At 56.3% G+C, this 17,024-nt stretch overlaps 6 protein-coding genes across 6 annotated transcripts; 4 read left to right on the forward strand and 2 right to left on the reverse strand.

The window, feature by feature from the left end:
• Window positions 1-579: 579 nt before the first annotated feature.
• On the reverse strand, window positions 580-2,487 carry ISF_00312 (amino acid transporter; the record flags this gene model as incomplete). Its single annotated transcript, XM_018843919.1, has 1 exon — window positions 580-2,487. One exon carries the CDS (start codon window positions 2,485-2,487, stop codon window positions 580-582), a length of 1,908 nt encoding a protein of 635 aa, XP_018708369.1.
• Window positions 2,488-7,137: 4,650 nt separating this feature from the next.
• On the forward strand, window positions 7,138-8,937 carry ISF_00313 (Trihydrophobin; the record flags this gene model as incomplete). The annotated part of the gene is made up of 1 exon (XM_018843920.1): window positions 7,138-8,937. The coding sequence occupies one exon, from the start codon at window positions 7,138-7,140 to the stop codon at window positions 8,935-8,937; it is 1,800 nt and encodes a 599-aa protein (XP_018708370.1).
• Window positions 8,938-11,418: 2,481 nt separating this feature from the next.
• On the forward strand, window positions 11,419-11,754 carry ISF_00314 (hypothetical protein; the record flags this gene model as incomplete). Its single annotated transcript, XM_018843921.1, has 1 exon — window positions 11,419-11,754. The coding sequence occupies one exon, from the start codon at window positions 11,419-11,421 to the stop codon at window positions 11,752-11,754; it is 336 nt and encodes a 111-aa protein (XP_018708371.1).
• Window positions 11,755-12,338: 584 nt separating this feature from the next.
• On the forward strand, window positions 12,339-13,416 carry ISF_00315 (NAD(P)-binding domain protein; the record flags this gene model as incomplete). The annotated part of the gene is made up of 4 exons (XM_018843922.1): window positions 12,339-12,390; window positions 12,499-12,859; window positions 12,950-13,062; window positions 13,142-13,416. 4 exons carry the CDS (start codon window positions 12,339-12,341, stop codon window positions 13,414-13,416), a joined length of 801 nt encoding a protein of 266 aa, XP_018708372.1.
• Window positions 13,417-14,207: 791 nt separating this feature from the next.
• On the forward strand, window positions 14,208-16,117 carry ISF_00316 (4-coumarate-CoA ligase 2; the record flags this gene model as incomplete). Its single annotated transcript, XM_018843923.1, has 4 exons — window positions 14,208-14,523; window positions 14,641-15,647; window positions 15,706-15,809; window positions 15,865-16,117. The coding sequence occupies 4 exons, from the start codon at window positions 14,208-14,210 to the stop codon at window positions 16,115-16,117; spliced, it is 1,680 nt and encodes a 559-aa protein (XP_018708373.1).
• Window positions 16,118-16,282: 165 nt separating this feature from the next.
• On the reverse strand, window positions 16,283-16,774 carry ISF_00317 (hypothetical protein; the record flags this gene model as incomplete). Its single annotated transcript, XM_018843924.1, has 2 exons — window positions 16,283-16,341; window positions 16,408-16,774. The coding sequence occupies 2 exons, from the start codon at window positions 16,772-16,774 to the stop codon at window positions 16,283-16,285; spliced, it is 426 nt and encodes a 141-aa protein (XP_018708374.1).
• Between the last annotated feature and the right edge of the window lie 250 nt (window positions 16,775-17,024).

Here is a 17,024-nt window from a genome sequence, read left to right on the forward strand (position 1 = left end):
AGACACTCCGTGGACTTAGTCTAGGCGTAAAATTTCCCAAAGTCCACCATGGCTGGTCAGGTGGCGATGCACAGGCACAAGTAAGAAACGGGCATTAATTGAAACTTGAGGGAGGGCTGCATGGGACATGTGCTTTTATTCGTATGCGTATATGCCACAACAGTTTAAAAAGAAGTCAAACCCCAGCAAGTTGCGGAAGATGAAAAACTCCATTCTCATGTCAGATCAAAAGGGTAATCCGAAGCGCGGCATCGTTGAAAAAAAATAGCAACGTGCACAGGTCGCATATAATATCCTTGCTGGGTACCAAACCAAAACGTATCCCAACAGTTTCGAGAAATCCAAAGAGAAAAAACAATCGAGTCATTCTCGCTCACCGCATTCTCGTCATGTTACTCTGACCATATGCCCGCCGCATGCATGATCCTGCTCTTCCCCTGGCATCGCTGCCCTCTCTCTCTCTCCATCTTTGTTTCTTTCTTCCATCCTTCCACATGCAAACACAATCGCCACGTCACCAGTAGAAAATAAAATCCACCAGATAATATGCAAAAAGTAGAATAAAAAAATGGCAACATGCTAGACTTTGGAGTCGATCCACTGATACACCGTCACAAACGTCGTGTACACCATCGCCACGAGGCCGCCCGCCATCAAGAGCACGTCCAGCGCCTTGACCCAGGGCCTCTCCGCCGCGCCCTTGTAATGCATGTACGCGGGGTAGATGTAGACGAGCGGCACGCACGCGAAGCTCCCGATGAGCGCCACGAACTTGTCCAGGTCGCTCGCGCCCACGATGCTCACCCCCACGCACAACGCCATGACCGCCGACCGCAGCCCGTTCTTCTGCCACTTGATCGCGAGCGACTTCTTGCCCGTCGCGCGCTCGCCGAACAGCGACGTCTCGATGATACGCACCGCGGGAAAGAGCTGCACGGGGTCGCCGGCGAGCACGGCGACCGAGTAGAGCAGCTGCACGGCGTTGACGAGGGCCGAGTCCTGCGGGAAATTGGAGATGATCTGGATTTTGGTGCCCTCGCCGAAAGTGGCGTAGCAGAGGGCGCCGACCGAGGTGAAGATGACGGTGATGATGAACATGACGAAGTAGAGCAGCGGCGCGAAGTGGTGCGGCTTCTTCATGGACGACTGGATCGGAAGGATCAGCCCGATGCCCTCAAAGGTGAAGATGGCGGAGCCGATGGTCAGCGGGAAGTCGATGGGGTTAAAGAGCCGGATGGGCGCGGGTCCGCGCGAGGCCAGCGCCTGGATGTCGTAGTACCAGATGTAAACCAGTCCAAACAGGATGAAGACGTCGGCGATGAGCGCGGCCGGACCCAGCTTGGAGATGTTGCGGATCAGCGCCATCGGCACCAGCGGCACCAGCTGCAGCGCGATGAGCGCCGGCACGCCGAGCTGGAACACGCCGCTCCCGCCGCCGACGCCTCTACGCGTGACAGCGTCGAGGAACGCGAACAGGTTCTCGGCGGTGAAGATGAGCCCCGAGCAGACGAAGCCGAGCTGCGAGAGCGTGATGGAGAAGAGGATCATGCCGCGGAAGCGCGGGCCGACGATGGCGGCGCCGAGCTCGCCGTAGCCGCCACCATAGCGCGCGCGGCAGTCGAGCAGCAGCTTAAAGCAGACGCTAGTCACGAGCGAAACGGCGACGAGCGTCATGCTGGAGAAGACCATGCCGCCGTTCCGAAACGCCTTGGGCAGGAACATGATGCCCGTGCCGATGAAGGCCTTGAGCAGCGTGAAGAAGGTCTTGAGCGTGCTAGCGTCGCCCTCGCGTGCCAGCCGCCGCACACTCTTCTTGCGGCCGAGCTTCGCCAGTCGTCGGTTGGGGATCAGCGGCGACGCCTCGGTCGGGGCGGTCTCGTCGGCGAGCACGGAGTCGTCGATTGCGGATTCGTCTTCGAGGTCGTCGGTCTCATCGTCGGTGTCGTCGAGGTCCTCGCCGGCGAAGCTGCCGTAGAGGTCGAGGAAGTCGACAAAGTTCCGCGCGAAGACGGGCCCCCGGGAGGCTCGTCGCTTACGCGCCTCTTGCAGCAGATGTTGCCGGCGGAAGCCGCCGGGGATGCGCTGCTCGTGGTACGAGAGATCGTCGGCGGGCTGCAGGCTTGGCGATGGCTGGTGTGAGAAGGTGTTGGCACGGCGGAGCGAGTTAGCGCGGGCTTTGATGCGGAACATTTCGCGGTGGATGTCGCCGCCCTGCAGCTTGAGCGATGACTCGAGCACCTCCAAGTCGGGGCTCTCGCCTTCTTCATTTGGGGGACCGCTGCTGCCGCGGGCGGAGAGCGTCGGGGACTCGGAGCGGCCCAGCGTAAATGGCGGCTCGAGAAGGGCCGCCTCGACGGGTTCGGTGGATAAGCTGGCTTCGGGGTCGGCGGAGTAGCCGTCGGGCAGGTGGCGGTCGAGGATCTCTGCCGCTCGCCCCCTGCTCTGGCTGGCGGGACTGCCAGGAATGTGCTCGGGGAACTCTTCCATCGTGGGCGTATTGTGAGGAGGAGAGGTTTTTGGGAGGTTGAATTCAGGTTGGCAAGTCGGTGAGGATCTGGAGCCCAAGCAACGTGGTTGAGGTTGCACAAGGAGGCAGAGGTGGGTGACGAGGAATTCGGGGTCAGACGGGCACTGGTTCCATCCCTCGTACCAGTAACCAAGCACGGCAGCAGGAAGCCTGAAGGTATTCTAGATGAGTTTGAGCCTGTTGGGCGGCAAAGTCGGCCAGGGGTTTCTGGAACGAATTGTTGTGAAGAATGAAAACGCAGAAACAAGGGTTCGGAGTGTCACTGTTTAGAGTGGGGTCACGCGGCCGGCCCGGGGGAGGAGACGGGCCGATCGTGAGACTTAGCGAGAGGTACGGTTAGAGACGGTTTAATGGCAGAAAAAGAGCAGAAACGGCGATGAAAAGTTTGGAACAATACTGAAAGGAAATTGGGCATAGAGCGATTCACAGGTCGCAATATGCACCGTTGGAATCTGGAACAGGGCTTGCATGGTCGATTGCATGGTCGCACCACCATCGTATGCATGTGCATGGATCGTGATAACGAAGATGCAAAGCATGATGACGTAGCAGTCGACATCTACGCTTTTTCCCCTTGCAAAATTCAATGAAAAGTATGTGAGCTAGATTGAGACTTGCTTGCTTATTTTAAAATGCAAAATTGTTTAACCCCAACTATAATGTTGAGTATTTGCACTCAAGCAGTCTCCCAATTGATACATACAAGATTGCTCATCCACAGCCACAGATTGTATACTTCCAGCGGGTGAGGTTTCTATACAACGCAACATCATAGCAAACAATCATAAAATCTAGAGGAACATACAAGCATTTTCTGCGCAGAGGATCAGAGGGGATATGGTGCGAAAACGTTCGCAGAAAAAAATGTCAAGTTTCCTATAGGGTAGCTTAGTATTAGTCAAGCTTCAATCTTCAGACAATTTCAGACCTCACGCTACAGTCGCATATGCTAAGGACATATTTTTAGCAGTCTACTATAGTTGGGTCATTGAAATTCTGTGTCGAGGGCGACTCTGTTGAAACATTGCTACAACCGATGGTAGAAAATCACTCTTTCACAAGGAGCGGCCTCCCTCGACTTTGAGGGAGAGAGCTAATTTCGGTAAAGCAACCACGTTGCGAAGCGCAGACGAAGAGACCGCGAGGGACTTAAATGCCGAGGCTAAAGTTTGTTTCTAAAAAAAGAGAGCAGAAAAGTCGCACCTTAGCTCAGGACCTGCTGCCTTTGGTTCGAGGGAGCAGCTCTCGCTCCAGACCTCTCGCTCGGCCTCACGCTGAGGGCCAAGAGCCGCGGCCACAGAGGTTTATTGTTCTGTGTTCAATGCTGCGCAATGTTCTGTCAGACTGTGACTGACCAGAGATAGAGTCTCAGTTGAGTACCGGTTCAGAGCTCTCCGTACTACACTGAGTGTTGCCACTCTAAGGTATTCGTAGCCGCGCTGTGCCTGGCGGCGTTGCTGCGGGACTTTTCATCAGCCCCGTCTGCTATGATGTGCCCCAGAGTTCGTCTATAAGAGTAGGCAGTTACTGAAATATCTACCAATAGAAAAGAAAAACCCTTCGCCGTGAGAATGGACGCAGTAGGTGTTAAGGCCAAATGTCCATGGGTACGGCGACTCCCCTGCGCTAGGCTGGGAGGGCTGCGTGGTCTAATACGTATCCGACACAGTCACAACACTAGTTCTTTGTTGACAGGGAGAAGCATTGGGAATTAGAAAAAATAAATCAAAGAAAAAGAACGAAGGAAGGGAGTGGCTTGAACGGTTGTGGACAGGCGTCAAGAAAAGCAATGCGGTTGCTTGCCCCGTCTATCGGGCTCACTGACTACTGTTCTCGGTGTCATGGCTTAGCACTGTCAAACGTGATGAAATTTGAGGAGATTCTTACCCGGGAAACAGCTAGACAGGACGCAAAAAAAATGTCTGAAAGTACGAGATGCCTGAATGCTTGTTAGGTGGTCCAAGGGCCTGACTGCCTACATGAGGGGAGGCGCATGTAAGCCACATACTTACATAGTTATCAGCTAGGGTTGTGTTAATAATACATGAGACCATGGGTCTCAATTGTTACTAACTTATGGTTTCCAGCCTATCATCGCCATGTCTTACCTGGGTGTGGGGGTCGTGGCCGTGGCCGTAGCCGTGGAGCGCAAGCACGAGAAGGCGTCAACGTGTACAAGGTTAGGTCGTCGAGCACATGAAATAGTAGCGTAATGCAGATGGAAGCCTAATGCTAGTTTCTAGCAAAGATGGCAAATGAATGAGGTACCCCCCTATTTTGGGAGTATTGTAGGAGCGAGAAAATGTCGTTGAGCTACGCTCGCGTCGTGTGTTGGCTGCGAGTTGAGACGCGAGGCTGCAGAGTGACAAGGCAGAGGCAAATTCGTATTGTGGATGATGGTACATCACCAGTATGAATATGCATGTCTGAATCATCTCTTGCAATATGGATGGCCAAAATTTCGTCTACGGAAAGAATACGAAGAGTGTCGGGCAGATTCTGTGTTGTGCGTTTGGAGGCATCCGAGTCAGCGTAATGATATGCGATCCAATGTGACAGCCGGCCATGACAAATATGCCAGTGTGATGCGGATGCTGCTGATGTACTCGTGCATGTTTTGATCGTCCATGTCGGGCAAGATATGGCCACATAGGTGGCTGGGCATTGGCTGGCGGTGAATAGAGCTGGGATACATGGTACGAAGCGCAAGTGACGGCCCGGGACGGCAAATGCCGCACCGCAGAGTCGGACGGGTGCGTGTGGTCGGGAGGTGGGCGGTAGGCTCCGTTGAAAGGCAGAATGACGATGTGAAGGGTAGAGCGATGATGCTAGCGATGATTCGGACTTGAATAGACTGGGGGCAAAATGACCTGACAAGCAAGACAAAGGGCTCCAATAAGAATGAGGTGGGCCATGACCGTGTATCGGAAGGCCGAAAACAATGATGGAGTCAACAGCGCTAATGCAGGTGCTTTTTAAGGGTGTATCGAGCTGAAAGAATGCTGAAATTTATACCTCTATGAGCGACATTGCGAATTCCGACATGTGATGAATGGTGATTGTTCATGAATGCGCATGTTATTTGGCGACATTTTGGATTTGAGTTTTGTACTGCATGATGCTATTGTAAACTTTACCTTTAGCTAGCTACGAAGAGAAGCATGCATAAATCATCGCTTTTCTAGATATCTAGGAGATGGTTTTATACAAAAACTATCATCTAAACTGTGGCCCTAAAATAATCGGCTCCCGCTAGGATATCAGTCAGATCTTGCTTCTCCTTGGCCAGTTATCCGCATCAATGCGGCCGACATCACATCGCCCCGCCAAACCCGCCTATGTATGTACTAACTACCTATGTACCTATGTATGTACATAGTTAGCGTCTCCCGCTTGTCCTCCTGCAAACTCCCTTGTCACCCTTTTTTCCCATCTTCCTCTTCCCCCTCCTCCTCCTCGCCCTTCCATCGCCATCACAACGCCATGCCCGCTATCCGAGCCCCGGAGGATCATCTTTCGATATTCTGGGCAGCACATCCTGGTCCAGCTCCCCCTGTCGTGCCACATCCGGGAAAAGCAATCTGCGATTGACTGTGTAGCGGTGGCTCGTTTGCCAGCCTTTCCCCCCTCACCGTTCCGCCCAGCCTTGCTCCCGCCCTTCTTCGCATCCGACCTTCGCTTAATGTCCCGGTCTATAGAGGCGCCGAATTACCCAATATGCTGAATGTACGTCTCATGATTGTCTCATTCTTCCACTCACCTGCTTACACCGGTTAAGGTTCTTGCTCGCATGGTGACGTCTTGGGACAGTGTCGTTGGCTACCAACACCGCGCGCCATGCGTCCACGATCCCCTATCAACTGCGACCAAAGCTCAAGGGCAGCAGAGATGACACCCATATGCGCCACTTTTCCTTTCGCCTTTGCAGGGACATTGAGCAAACAGCTGGGAAACACCTAATTCAAAGGCCACGACTAGCTCGGCCATCGAGCTTCGCCCCGCACCCGGCCCTGATGCTATCGCATTAGTGCTGCCCATTGTCCCTTTTTCTTTCTTTTGTCCAAGGGGACAGTCAATGACGGCGCGCAAAGCTCTCCCCAGTGACCTCCCTTCTCGCTCTCGGACAACATGTCAGGGTTTCTTCCTCACTATCGAATACTCACCATGGGACGAGACCACCCATCCAGAAACTGAGACACATCATGACCTTGGCCAATCCAATATACCCTCTCTTCCCCAGCGACATGGCCATACGAAGTGCACAAAGGCGAGAGCGGGTCTCGATATGCAAGCTTGACACGAGCTCCTGTAGCCAGGTGCTAGACACAGTCTAGGCTCGCCCATACAAGCAGCTATAGAATTGGTACTCGCAGTTGTGGAAAGTGTTTACCAACTTATCCCCTCATCCCTGGCACATTGCTTGTCAAGAAAAGCTGCTTCTCAGGTATAAAGCCGACACGCCCCTCCGATCAGCTCGTCTCCCTCTCTTACGGCTTGGACAATTCCTTCCACCCAGTTGAGTTCTTTCAGCGCTTCTTCTCCAGGTCTTTTCCAAGCCAGTCAGTCTTTACCCTTGTGCTTAACCTGTTCATACGACTGGGATAATCAAGATGAGGTTCCTCACTGTCGCCGCTGCGGTCTTTGCCAGCACTTCACTGGCCGTGCCCACCAACCCCAACAACGGCGGTGGTGCCTGTGTCCCCAAGTACCCCAGTGATGGCGAAACGTCTAAATATACCAGGCCCTCACATACCGGCAGCTACACCGGTCCTGGTAACAAGCCTACCAGCTCCAGCTATACCGCCACCGGTAGCAACACCAGCTCTGGTCCTGGCACCCAGCCTACCGGCAGCAACACCAGCTCCTCCCCTGCCACCACCACCACTGGCTCCAACACCAGCTCCAACACCAACACCGGCCCTCCTGCCACCACCACCAGCAGTTCACCCCCTCATCATCACAAGTTCAAGTGCCCCAAAGGCCTATACAGCAATGCTCAATGCTGCAAGGTTGATGTCCTTGGTGTCCTCGGTGTCGACTGCGCCACCCCAAGCAGAGCCCCGACCTCTGGCGATGACTTCAAGAGCATCTGCGCTGCTAGCGGCAAGGAGGCCCTCTGCTGCGTGATCCCGGTTGCCGGTCAAGACGTTCTCTGCCAGCCCGCTATTCCTGGCGGCAACCATCCTCCCACTTCTACTGCCCCCGGCGAGCCTACTTCTACCCAGCCTGGCGGCAACCCTCCCACTTCCACCGCTCCCGGCGAACCTACCTCTACCCAGCCTGGCGGTGGTAACCCTACTGGCACCCCGCCGCCCCCGGGCAACGGAGGTGATGAACCAGTCTGCCCTACTGGCCTCTACAGCAACCCTCAATGCTGCTCCACTGATGTTCTTGGTGTTGCTGATATCGATTGCAAATCTCCCTCCTCAGCATCCAACCCCAGCAACTTCCAGAGCGCTTGCGCCGCCGGCGGCCAAAAAGCCCGGTGCTGTGTTGTCCCCGTCGCAGGACAGAGTGTTCTCTGCACTGATCCCCTCCCTGGCGGCAACCCCCCCGGCGGCAACCCCCCTCCTGGAGGCAACCCTCCTGGCAACGGCGGCAACGAGCCAGTCTGCCCTACTGGCCTCTACAGCAACCCTCAATGCTGCGCCACTGACGTCCTCGGTGTTGCTGATGTAGACTGCAAAACGCCCTCTTCGGCATCCAGCCCCGCTGACTTCACACAAACTTGTGCCGCCGGCGGCCAGCGAGCTAGGTGCTGTGTTATTCCCGTCGCCGGACAAGGTGTTCTTTGCACGGACCCCCTCCCCAGTGGTAACCCTCCCGGCGGCAATCCCCCTCCCGGCGGCAATCCCCCTCCTGGCGGTAACCCTCCCGGTAACGGCGGCGATGCCCCGGTTTGCCCTGTTGGCGTCTTCAGCATCCCTCAATGCTGTGCCACTGATGTCCTCGGTATTGCTGATCTTGACTGCAAGACTCCCTCTTCGGCATCCAGCCCTTCGGACTTCACGCAGACTTGCGCCGCCGGCGGGCAGCGCGCTAGGTGCTGTGCCGTCCCCGTTGCTGGACAGGATGTTCTCTGCACGAATCCCCTCCCTGGTGGCGGCAACCCTCCTCCCACTTCTACCGCTCCCAGCGAACCTACCTCTACCCAGCCTGGCGGTGGTAGCCCTACCTCTACTGATGCCGGTGGCGAGTCTTGCCCCAGCGGCCTTTACAGCGTCCCTCAGTGTTGCGCCGTTGATGTCCTCGGTGTTGCCGATATTGACTGCAAATCCCCCAGCCGAACCTTTACCTCTGGCCCGGACTTCAAGGCTGTGTGCGCAGCCCACGGTCTGAAGCCCAGGTGCTGTGTCGTCCCCATCGCCGGACAGGCCGTTTTGTGCGAAACCCCTGTTGGCACCTCGTAATAAGAGCGGCCTAGGATATCTTGGTCTACTTGGCGCGCAAAGGTCTGGAGATGTATGACCCGCGTCTGAATATCATGGTCTGTTCACGATGAAAGCGGCCTGGAGCTTTTTGGAAAGTACATTTTTGGGTGAACGGCTTGTACGAAATTTTTTAATTTTTCTTCTTTTCTACAGTATAGATTGCCCACACACCACTTTATAAATTGAAGCTCCGATTAATGAGTCTCTCTGCCCCCTTGTCTGTGTTACGTACCTCGATGATGTTCAAGTCATTAAGTTTCTGGTGTATTCTCTTCCGCGCCGATGTCATGTTTTCCGGATTCTTTGGGCAGCCCAGCACCCTTCTAGAGTCAGTTTATTTTGATTTTATTCGCATCGTTACACCTAAACAGGGTCAACCGTAGGTCAGAAGGGTTGAGTTTGGGACGGCCGTGCCAGGACGGGCGTGTCGAGGGCTAGGTCACAGGGGCACCCAGGCAGCCTCAAATGAGGTCTTGAATTCATTGTATGTTCCATGACTAGGTGGTGGACGGCCGTGAATGATGTCGAGTTGAATTAGATAGCCGGCGCAGATCGGGAACCGCTGCTCGCAGGAGCGATTGCCGGGCTCGGGGGCGGGGGAATGGCAGTCACGACACGCTGGTGGAAGCGGTGCAAAACAAAAGCGGAACAGGCCAGTTTGTGAGTTTTGGCAGGTCATGGGAGACGCGTTAACGGTCCAGGGCTCTTGCAGCGGCTCGCATTATCACGAAGGCGGGTTGCACGACGGCTCTACATGCTGACTTCGATCAAGATGTCTTCTCTGCTTGTTGGAAACGATTTCGCAAGTGCATCGGCAATGGCAGTGCCGTTGTTATAAGCAAGGCACCGATATTTGGGGCTAGTTTCAGAGTTTCACAGGCACCAGAGACCAGGGCAGGAGGGGGAGGCGGTGGTGAGGGGGGCGAGAGGGGGGAGGGGGGACGCCGCCTGATTGTGACGCACGCACGACGCAGAGCCACCCACCAGAGAGGAGAAGGTACATGAGAGTACTTTCTCCCAATTACCCAGTGAAATGAAGGCAAGCGAGGTTGGAGCTAATAAACAACTGGCGTTCGACGCTCGACGGGCCACCACCCTCTTTTTGGAGCTTCCCTTGCCAATCAGGATGTGCGTCTCCATCACATGCAGGCACTGCTTTTAAGCCGCATCATTTGTCGATGAGAATCTTTATTGACTTTGATGAAAACCTCGGCTTTTTGTTGATGGAATTGATGAACTTTGACAAACCTAACCCTTTTGCTCAGACCAGACGAATCCTCTCCTCTCTCCACTGGGAAAAAAGCGGGGTAAGCGATGTTGCCGTCTGGGGAAGTGGGCAGTTTTATTACGGGGGGGTCGAGACTTGCAGGGGAGAGCAGACCAGTCACAGCCCGCTGATTTGAACGCTACGGGTGCTGGAAACCCACTGCATCGCCTGGAGCTCGGTCAACTGTAGCGGCTGGGTCAGCGCTGGGGCCCGCTCGATTCTGGGGGCGGGGCGGGCTGCTGCGTGACTGCTTGCCTTGTCGGGGACACGGTGAACTGAGGTGTACAAAACGCGGGCACGAGTCGCGAAAATTGGAAGCATATGCGTAAGTGAGGGCATTCACAAGTTCAAGGTGCTAGTGGATAATTAAAGACGGGTTGGGTTGAACTCGGCCCTTGCCACTCGCCGCGCAACGTGCGGTGGTGTGGTGAACGCCTCTTGGTGTCGAGGCCAGGCCATTTTCTGCGATGGTGGTGTGGTGGTTGCGCCAAACAAGGTCAAGACCTGCACGACGCTTGCGTCAGGCTGGTGGTGACTGCGTCGGTACTCGCGGGGCCCTGCAGAATCAACAGTCTCGAGCAGGTAGCGAGTGCGTACCTCGACGACGTGAACATGGCCGAGAGCCAATCACGACCCATGAACCGAGGACGAAGAAGCCCCAAGCTAGCGACTATTGAGGCCTGGTCTGCACTATTTAACATTTGTCTCGTCGTTGCTTAGGCACTGTCGGGCAGGGCAGTCGTGAATACCTGCTGTTTCGCTGCATCGCCTTACCCCGCTCCTGTACATGCCTGCACCTTGTCTCCCCAGTCTGGTCTGGTCAGTGGCGGGCGTTGGCATCCAACCATTGTCTGACCAAGCAAAGTATCTTTTTGTACTTCTCTAGTCTCGCTTCTCTGTGTGTCTCCCCATCTCGCCCAGTGTATATAACTGTCCCGCCTCCCGGTGACGCCTCTTCTTGTAACACTCCTTCTACTTTCATCCATCTCTGTGCATCAAGACGTTTATCCCATCATCATCATCAATAAAGTTATCATCTCTCACTGATAGCTTATCCTGTCAGCTCCTCTCGATCCCTCCACCACACACACAAATCGTGAGCTCCTCCCTCACCACCTCATCGTCCATCTCGCCTCCACCCATCACTAACTAACCACAGTCCACAGTAACCACACACACACAAACCACCCACCATGCGCCCTCGCATCCCCCGTCTCCCCAAGGCCAAGCGCTCCGAGGTCTGGATCATGGGCGCCGCCGGCGTCGGCGTGCTCGCCCCGCTGTACATGATCATGCCCGGCGCCGACGAGCGCCTCGCCAAGCAGACCACCAAGTGGGCGCCGCGCTGGGAGAAGAACATCACCTACTTCGCCCCCCCGGTCGAGCGCGGCATGCAGCGCATCGAGCCGCCCGTATCCCGCGCCGTCCAGCGTATCGAGGAGCGCCTGCCGCTCGAGAGGATGGCCAAGGGCGTCGACTCCTCCATCAAGGCCGGCATCGAGCGCTTCTCTCCCAAGCCCAAGGACTGAAGTAACTTTTCTTATTTTGTTCTTCAACGGCGTTTTTTATGAGTAGTTTCATCATGTCGACGATATGTTGTCATTTTGTACTGTATGTTTAGGATATCATGGGTTTTAGGGACAGTCGTTTTCTCCTTGCTATTCGGATGGTTGCATTTGCTCCATCCCCGGTCTCAGTGGCCGTTTTTTTATCGTCACCAGTGTGGGAATATCAGTCGAAAAAGGTCCGTCAAGGCTAGATTTAGACATATCAACAATACAACACTTTTTTGATGAAAGCTTGACTCTTGTGAATCGTGTATACGTCAACAACAACCGGACCGGAGGGTGGCCACTTTTCCGATCTCCCTGTCTTCCCCGCCTTGTGTTCGAGAATGCAACGCAGCTTGACACCACAATGGTTCCTTCGTAACCCCGAGACGCCCGGCTGACAGTTGTGGCTTTTCCAACTTGCATGAAACCGGCAAAGAGGGTCAATTGTGAGTAGAGGTATATCGGCCTGTCCAGATTCTCCTCATTCAACATCGTTACGAGCCTGTTCAAGCCTTCCCGGACCTGCCCTCATTCTCTCACAATTTATAAACACCGCCAGCATGGAGCCTCTTCTCAAAGGATACAATGCCTTCGTCACTGGTGCTGCTTCAGGTATGTCAACTCATTTCTAGAATTATATCCTACCCATTTTCCCCCAAGAGAGTACCGAGTCAGACAGGTATCCCCTCCCGGCCTCGCGAGCTTACATGCATGCTACAGGCATCGGCAAAGCTATTGCTATCAACTTTGCCCGCCACGGCGTCGCCGGCCTTGCCGTCGCCGACATTGATCGTGCGGCCCTCGACTCCCTTGCTGCCTCCATCGCCCAAAGCCACCCGGACGTCCGCGTCCTCCCCATCACACTGGACGTGGCCGACGCCGGCGCTGTCAAGGCCGCCGTGGCGCAGACGGTGCAGACGCTCGGCCGGCTCGAAGTGGCCGTCAACAATGCCGGCATCGCGGGCTCGAAAACGCCCACCCACGAGCTGTCCGATGAGGCGTGGGGCAAGACGCTGGCGGTGGACCTGCACGGCGTCTTCTATTGCCAGCGGGAGGAGCTGGCCGTCATGATGGCCCAAGAGTGCGTCTGCCCCTGCGCCAGCGGTGGTTTTTCGACCGACCACACCACGCTTCGACTTGGCGAGGGATGGGGATGCTAACGAGCATGTAGGGACCTCGGGCCTCGTCGCGGGCGCGGCGTCATCATCAACACGGCGTCGCTGTACGGCCTCCGCGCACCTCTCGTTCCTCTGAACCAGACCGCCTACGCGGCCTCCAAGCACGGTAAGACCCAGCCACCGAGTCACCTTCCCCCCCCCCCCCCCCCCCCGCGCTGCAAATGTATACTGACGAGAGTATGCAGCCGTCGTGGGCATCACAAAGTCGGACGGCATCCACTACGGCCCGCAAGGCATCCGCATCAACGCTGTCTGTCCCGGCTACGTCGAGACGCCGCTCATCGCCGGTGGGCTCGACAGCGAGAGGCTCGTCGGCCTATTCCTGGACAACTCGCCCATCCGGCGGCTCATCAACCCGGACGAGGTCGCCGACGGCGTCGTCTTCCTGGCGAGCCCGATGAGCAGCGCGATGCACGCGTCGACGTTGTCGCTGGACCTGGGCGTGAGCAACAGAAGCTGAGCGACTGGGGTGTACTCTGGCTGTTTTTTTTTTTTTTTTTTTTTTTTTTATCTCAGAATTCTAGCAGAAGATGGCCTTTGAAGTTGCATAGCCGAATAAAACAGCTAGGCTTTTCCAAGATTTTCTTGTTCGTCAATCTTATGGTGAAAGCTGTGTGCCAATTGACCGGGATCTGTCCCAAGTACCCGGCCGGAATGGTTCTCCGCACAGACGAGGGTCGCTCGGCCCGGCACATCATCAACGTTGTAAAAAGCCGATTATCTCATACGTAGCCGTTGCCGAATCCGCCGCTACAAGCAAATAGTCCGCGGACGTTTGAACTCAACTCCGCATGGTTTACATGGTTCCCCAACCAAAATCCACAGCGCCATCGACGCCTCCCCCACATTCATTCACCGTTCAAGTTGATGCCGATATCTCCAGCTCAGCTTTTTGCTCTCCCCAGTTCGTATTGGCGCTCTTTTATCAACCCCGCGGCATTGGCCGACATACAGCCTTATTTTATCCATATACCAATTCAATTCCCTTCCGTCACAACCCTTCTCTCAATCTCCTTTCCTCTTTCCCACGTCCTCACTGCCTTTCCTCCCTCGCCCACCTCTTTTTTTGTGCACACCACAGCCACCCGTCATACCTCGGCTGTCCGCAGTACTTCACACCTCTTTTCCCTCGACGCCCCCCCCCCCCCCCCCCCCCCGCCCCCCCCCCTCCCTGCAGCTGCAGCCGAGACAACACAGCAGGAAAAAAAGGCCCCGTTCGTCATATTGTCTTAAGCGTAGAAATCACCCACAATGCCTGTCCGCTCCAAGCTCCCCGACGTCGAGATCCCCTCGGTCAACGTCCTCGACTTCATCTTCGACGACCCCAGCAACATCACCGACAAGCCCGTCTGGATCGACGCCGACGACAATGCCAAGAGCGTGTCGCTCAGGCAGGCCCTCACCTGGGTCCGCCGCATCGGCCTCGGCCTGCAGCGGCTCGGCCTGCGCAGCGGCGACGTCGTCATGATGTGCTCGACGAACCACGTCCTCGTGCCGGTGCTGTACCTCGGCGTCGTCGGGTCGACCTGCGCCTTTACCGGGACGAACCCGGCCTACACCCCGAAAGGTAGGTTCTCTGAATCCAAGCTTACAAGGGAAAAAAGGAAATGAGAGCGTTGGGAAAATGTTTTCTCCTGTCAACACTATCTTGAGAACTCGGATCCACTAACAAGTACAACCCCAGAAATCGCATACCAAATCTCAAACTCCCAGGCCAAGCTCATCCTCGCCCACCCCTCCAAGATTGACGACGTCCTCGCCGCCGCCGACGAGGCTCACTTCCCGCATGACCGCATCTTCCACTTCAGCGACGACGCCTCCGGACGCGACCCCACCGTCCGCGGCGGGCTGCGCGACTGGACCAGCCTCCTCCCCTCCGAGGCCGAGTCCGCCTCCTGGCGGTGGCCTCGCCTCGCCGGTTCCGCCGCCCGCACGCAGCTCGCCACCATCAACTACAGCTCCGGCACCACCGGCCTCCCCAAGGGCGTCTGCGGCGCGCACCGCAACCTCGTCGCCAACGTGCAGCAGCTCATCGGCCTGCGGCACCCGGACGGCCTGACGCCGGACCTCGAGGCCGACGTCTGGCTCGCCTTCCTGCCGCTGTACCACGCCTACGGCCAGATGTACACCATCCTCATGGCCGCCCGCCGCCGCGTCACCGTCTACGTCATGCCCGTCTTCTCCTTCGAGCGCTACCTGCAGTGCGTCCAGCGCTACCGGCCCTCCACCCTACAGGTCGTGCCCCCGGTCGTCGTCATGCTGTCCAAGCGGCCGGAAGTCAAAAAGTATGATTTGTCGAGCGTCACGGACATTAGCTGCGGCGCGGCGCCGCTCAAGGCGGATTTGCAGAACGAGGTGGCGGACCGCATGGGGACCAACATCGTCCAGGGCTGGGGCATGACGGAGCTGACGTGCGCCGCGTCGGGCATGCCCCTTGGCGGGGTGGACAGAGAGGCGAGCTGCGGCTTGCTGCTGCCCAACTGCGAGGCCAAGTTCCTGGACGAGGACGGCAACGAGGTCGGCGCGGGGGAGCCCGGCGAGCTGTTCGTGCGCGGGCCCAACGTGATGCTCGGGTACTGGCGGAACGACAAGGCAACCAAGGAGACGCTCGACGCCGACGGGTGGCTGCGCACGGGTGACGTGGCCATGTACAATGAAGACGGCAAGCTGTGGATTGTCGATCGGAAAAAGGTGAGCATCTTTTACTAATTGACAGCATGACGCGAGCAGCGCTAAATATCGTTCCCAGGAACTCATCAAAGTCAACGGCCTGCAAGTCGCGCCGGCCGAGCTGGAATCCCTTCTCCTTGAGAACGAGCACGTCGCCGACGCCGCCGTTGTCGGGATCGAGCTGTAAGTCCCTCACAACCCCCCTCCCCTGAAGCTTCACGACTAACCCGTCACCAAGGGACCACGAAGAGTATCCCCGCGCCTACGTGCAGATCCAGGACGTCTCCAAGGGCCGGGTCCAGCCGCGCGACATCCAGGACTGGCTCGCGCCCCGCGTTGCCAAGCACAAGCGCCTCGCTGGCGGCGTCAGCTTCGTCGATGCCGTGCCCAAGCTCGCCAGCGGCAAGATTGTCCGCAAGCTCCTGCGCGAGTGGTCGAAGCGCGACGCCGAGGTTCTGCAAAAGGCGGGCTGGACGCGCTCCAACATCTAAGCTCGCGGTGGCGTTTTAGACGGTGCGGCTTTTGTTGCGTTGCTTGACATGAACAATACCATTGGTTTGGTTAGAGAGTGATGAACATTTTCGAGTATTCAATGCATATTGTACAACTTTTCCCTTTTTACGATGGAATGTATTTCGTAGACCGTATCGACCGACTCAGTCGTCTCGTTTTGTCGGTTCCCGATTCAAAACCTTTTGTGCGTGTCCCAGAGCCACTACGAGATGTCAGTAACGGACCGCGATCCCTTGTCGCACAACTCGGATAGAACGAAACTACATACGTCGGTCAAACAGGTAGTAACTCGTAACCAGCAATATCGGCAGCGCAATCATCGTTGACGTCCACCGCCGCGCCGCGCTCTTGTACCGCGCTTTGTACTCCTCGGCCGTCTCTATGGGCCCTGAAGACGCAGGAGCCTCCTTCTCGGCGTTGACGCGGGAACGCGCTGCTGCCACTGCCGCCGTTGGTGCAATTTGTGTTGTCGTCCGTCTCGCTGTCGGCGTTCGTATCGGCTGTCGAGGGGGCGTGGGCGAGGAGGAGGCGAACCGGCGTTGCGTCGTGTGGGCGGCGAGGGCACTCTGGTTGCTCATTACAGAGTGCACGCAACGCACCGAGAGAAGACGTTGGTGCAGACGGGGGGAGGTCATGGCGAAATACGAATGTGATGTTGTACTTGTCAAGGTCCTGAGTAGTTTTGTCATGGACGAACTTGGTATTTGTCCGTACGCAGTTTTATGTGGGTCGCTGAACTGGAAGTCAGGAAATCAAAGGAAAGAGGAAAGAAACGTCAAGTCGCAACCAGATATTCATTTTTTTACTAATCCTCGTCTGTCGTTTTCTTTCTCGCTACTGCACAGTCCTTATCCCAGCCAAGGAAGAAGCTAAAATTTTCTAGAT

Source organism: Cordyceps fumosorosea (assembly GCF_001636725.1).
Source record: "Cordyceps fumosorosea ARSEF 2679 chromosome Unknown scaffold_1, whole genome shotgun sequence".
NCBI lineage: Eukaryota > Fungi > Ascomycota > Sordariomycetes > Hypocreales > Cordycipitaceae > Cordyceps > Cordyceps fumosorosea.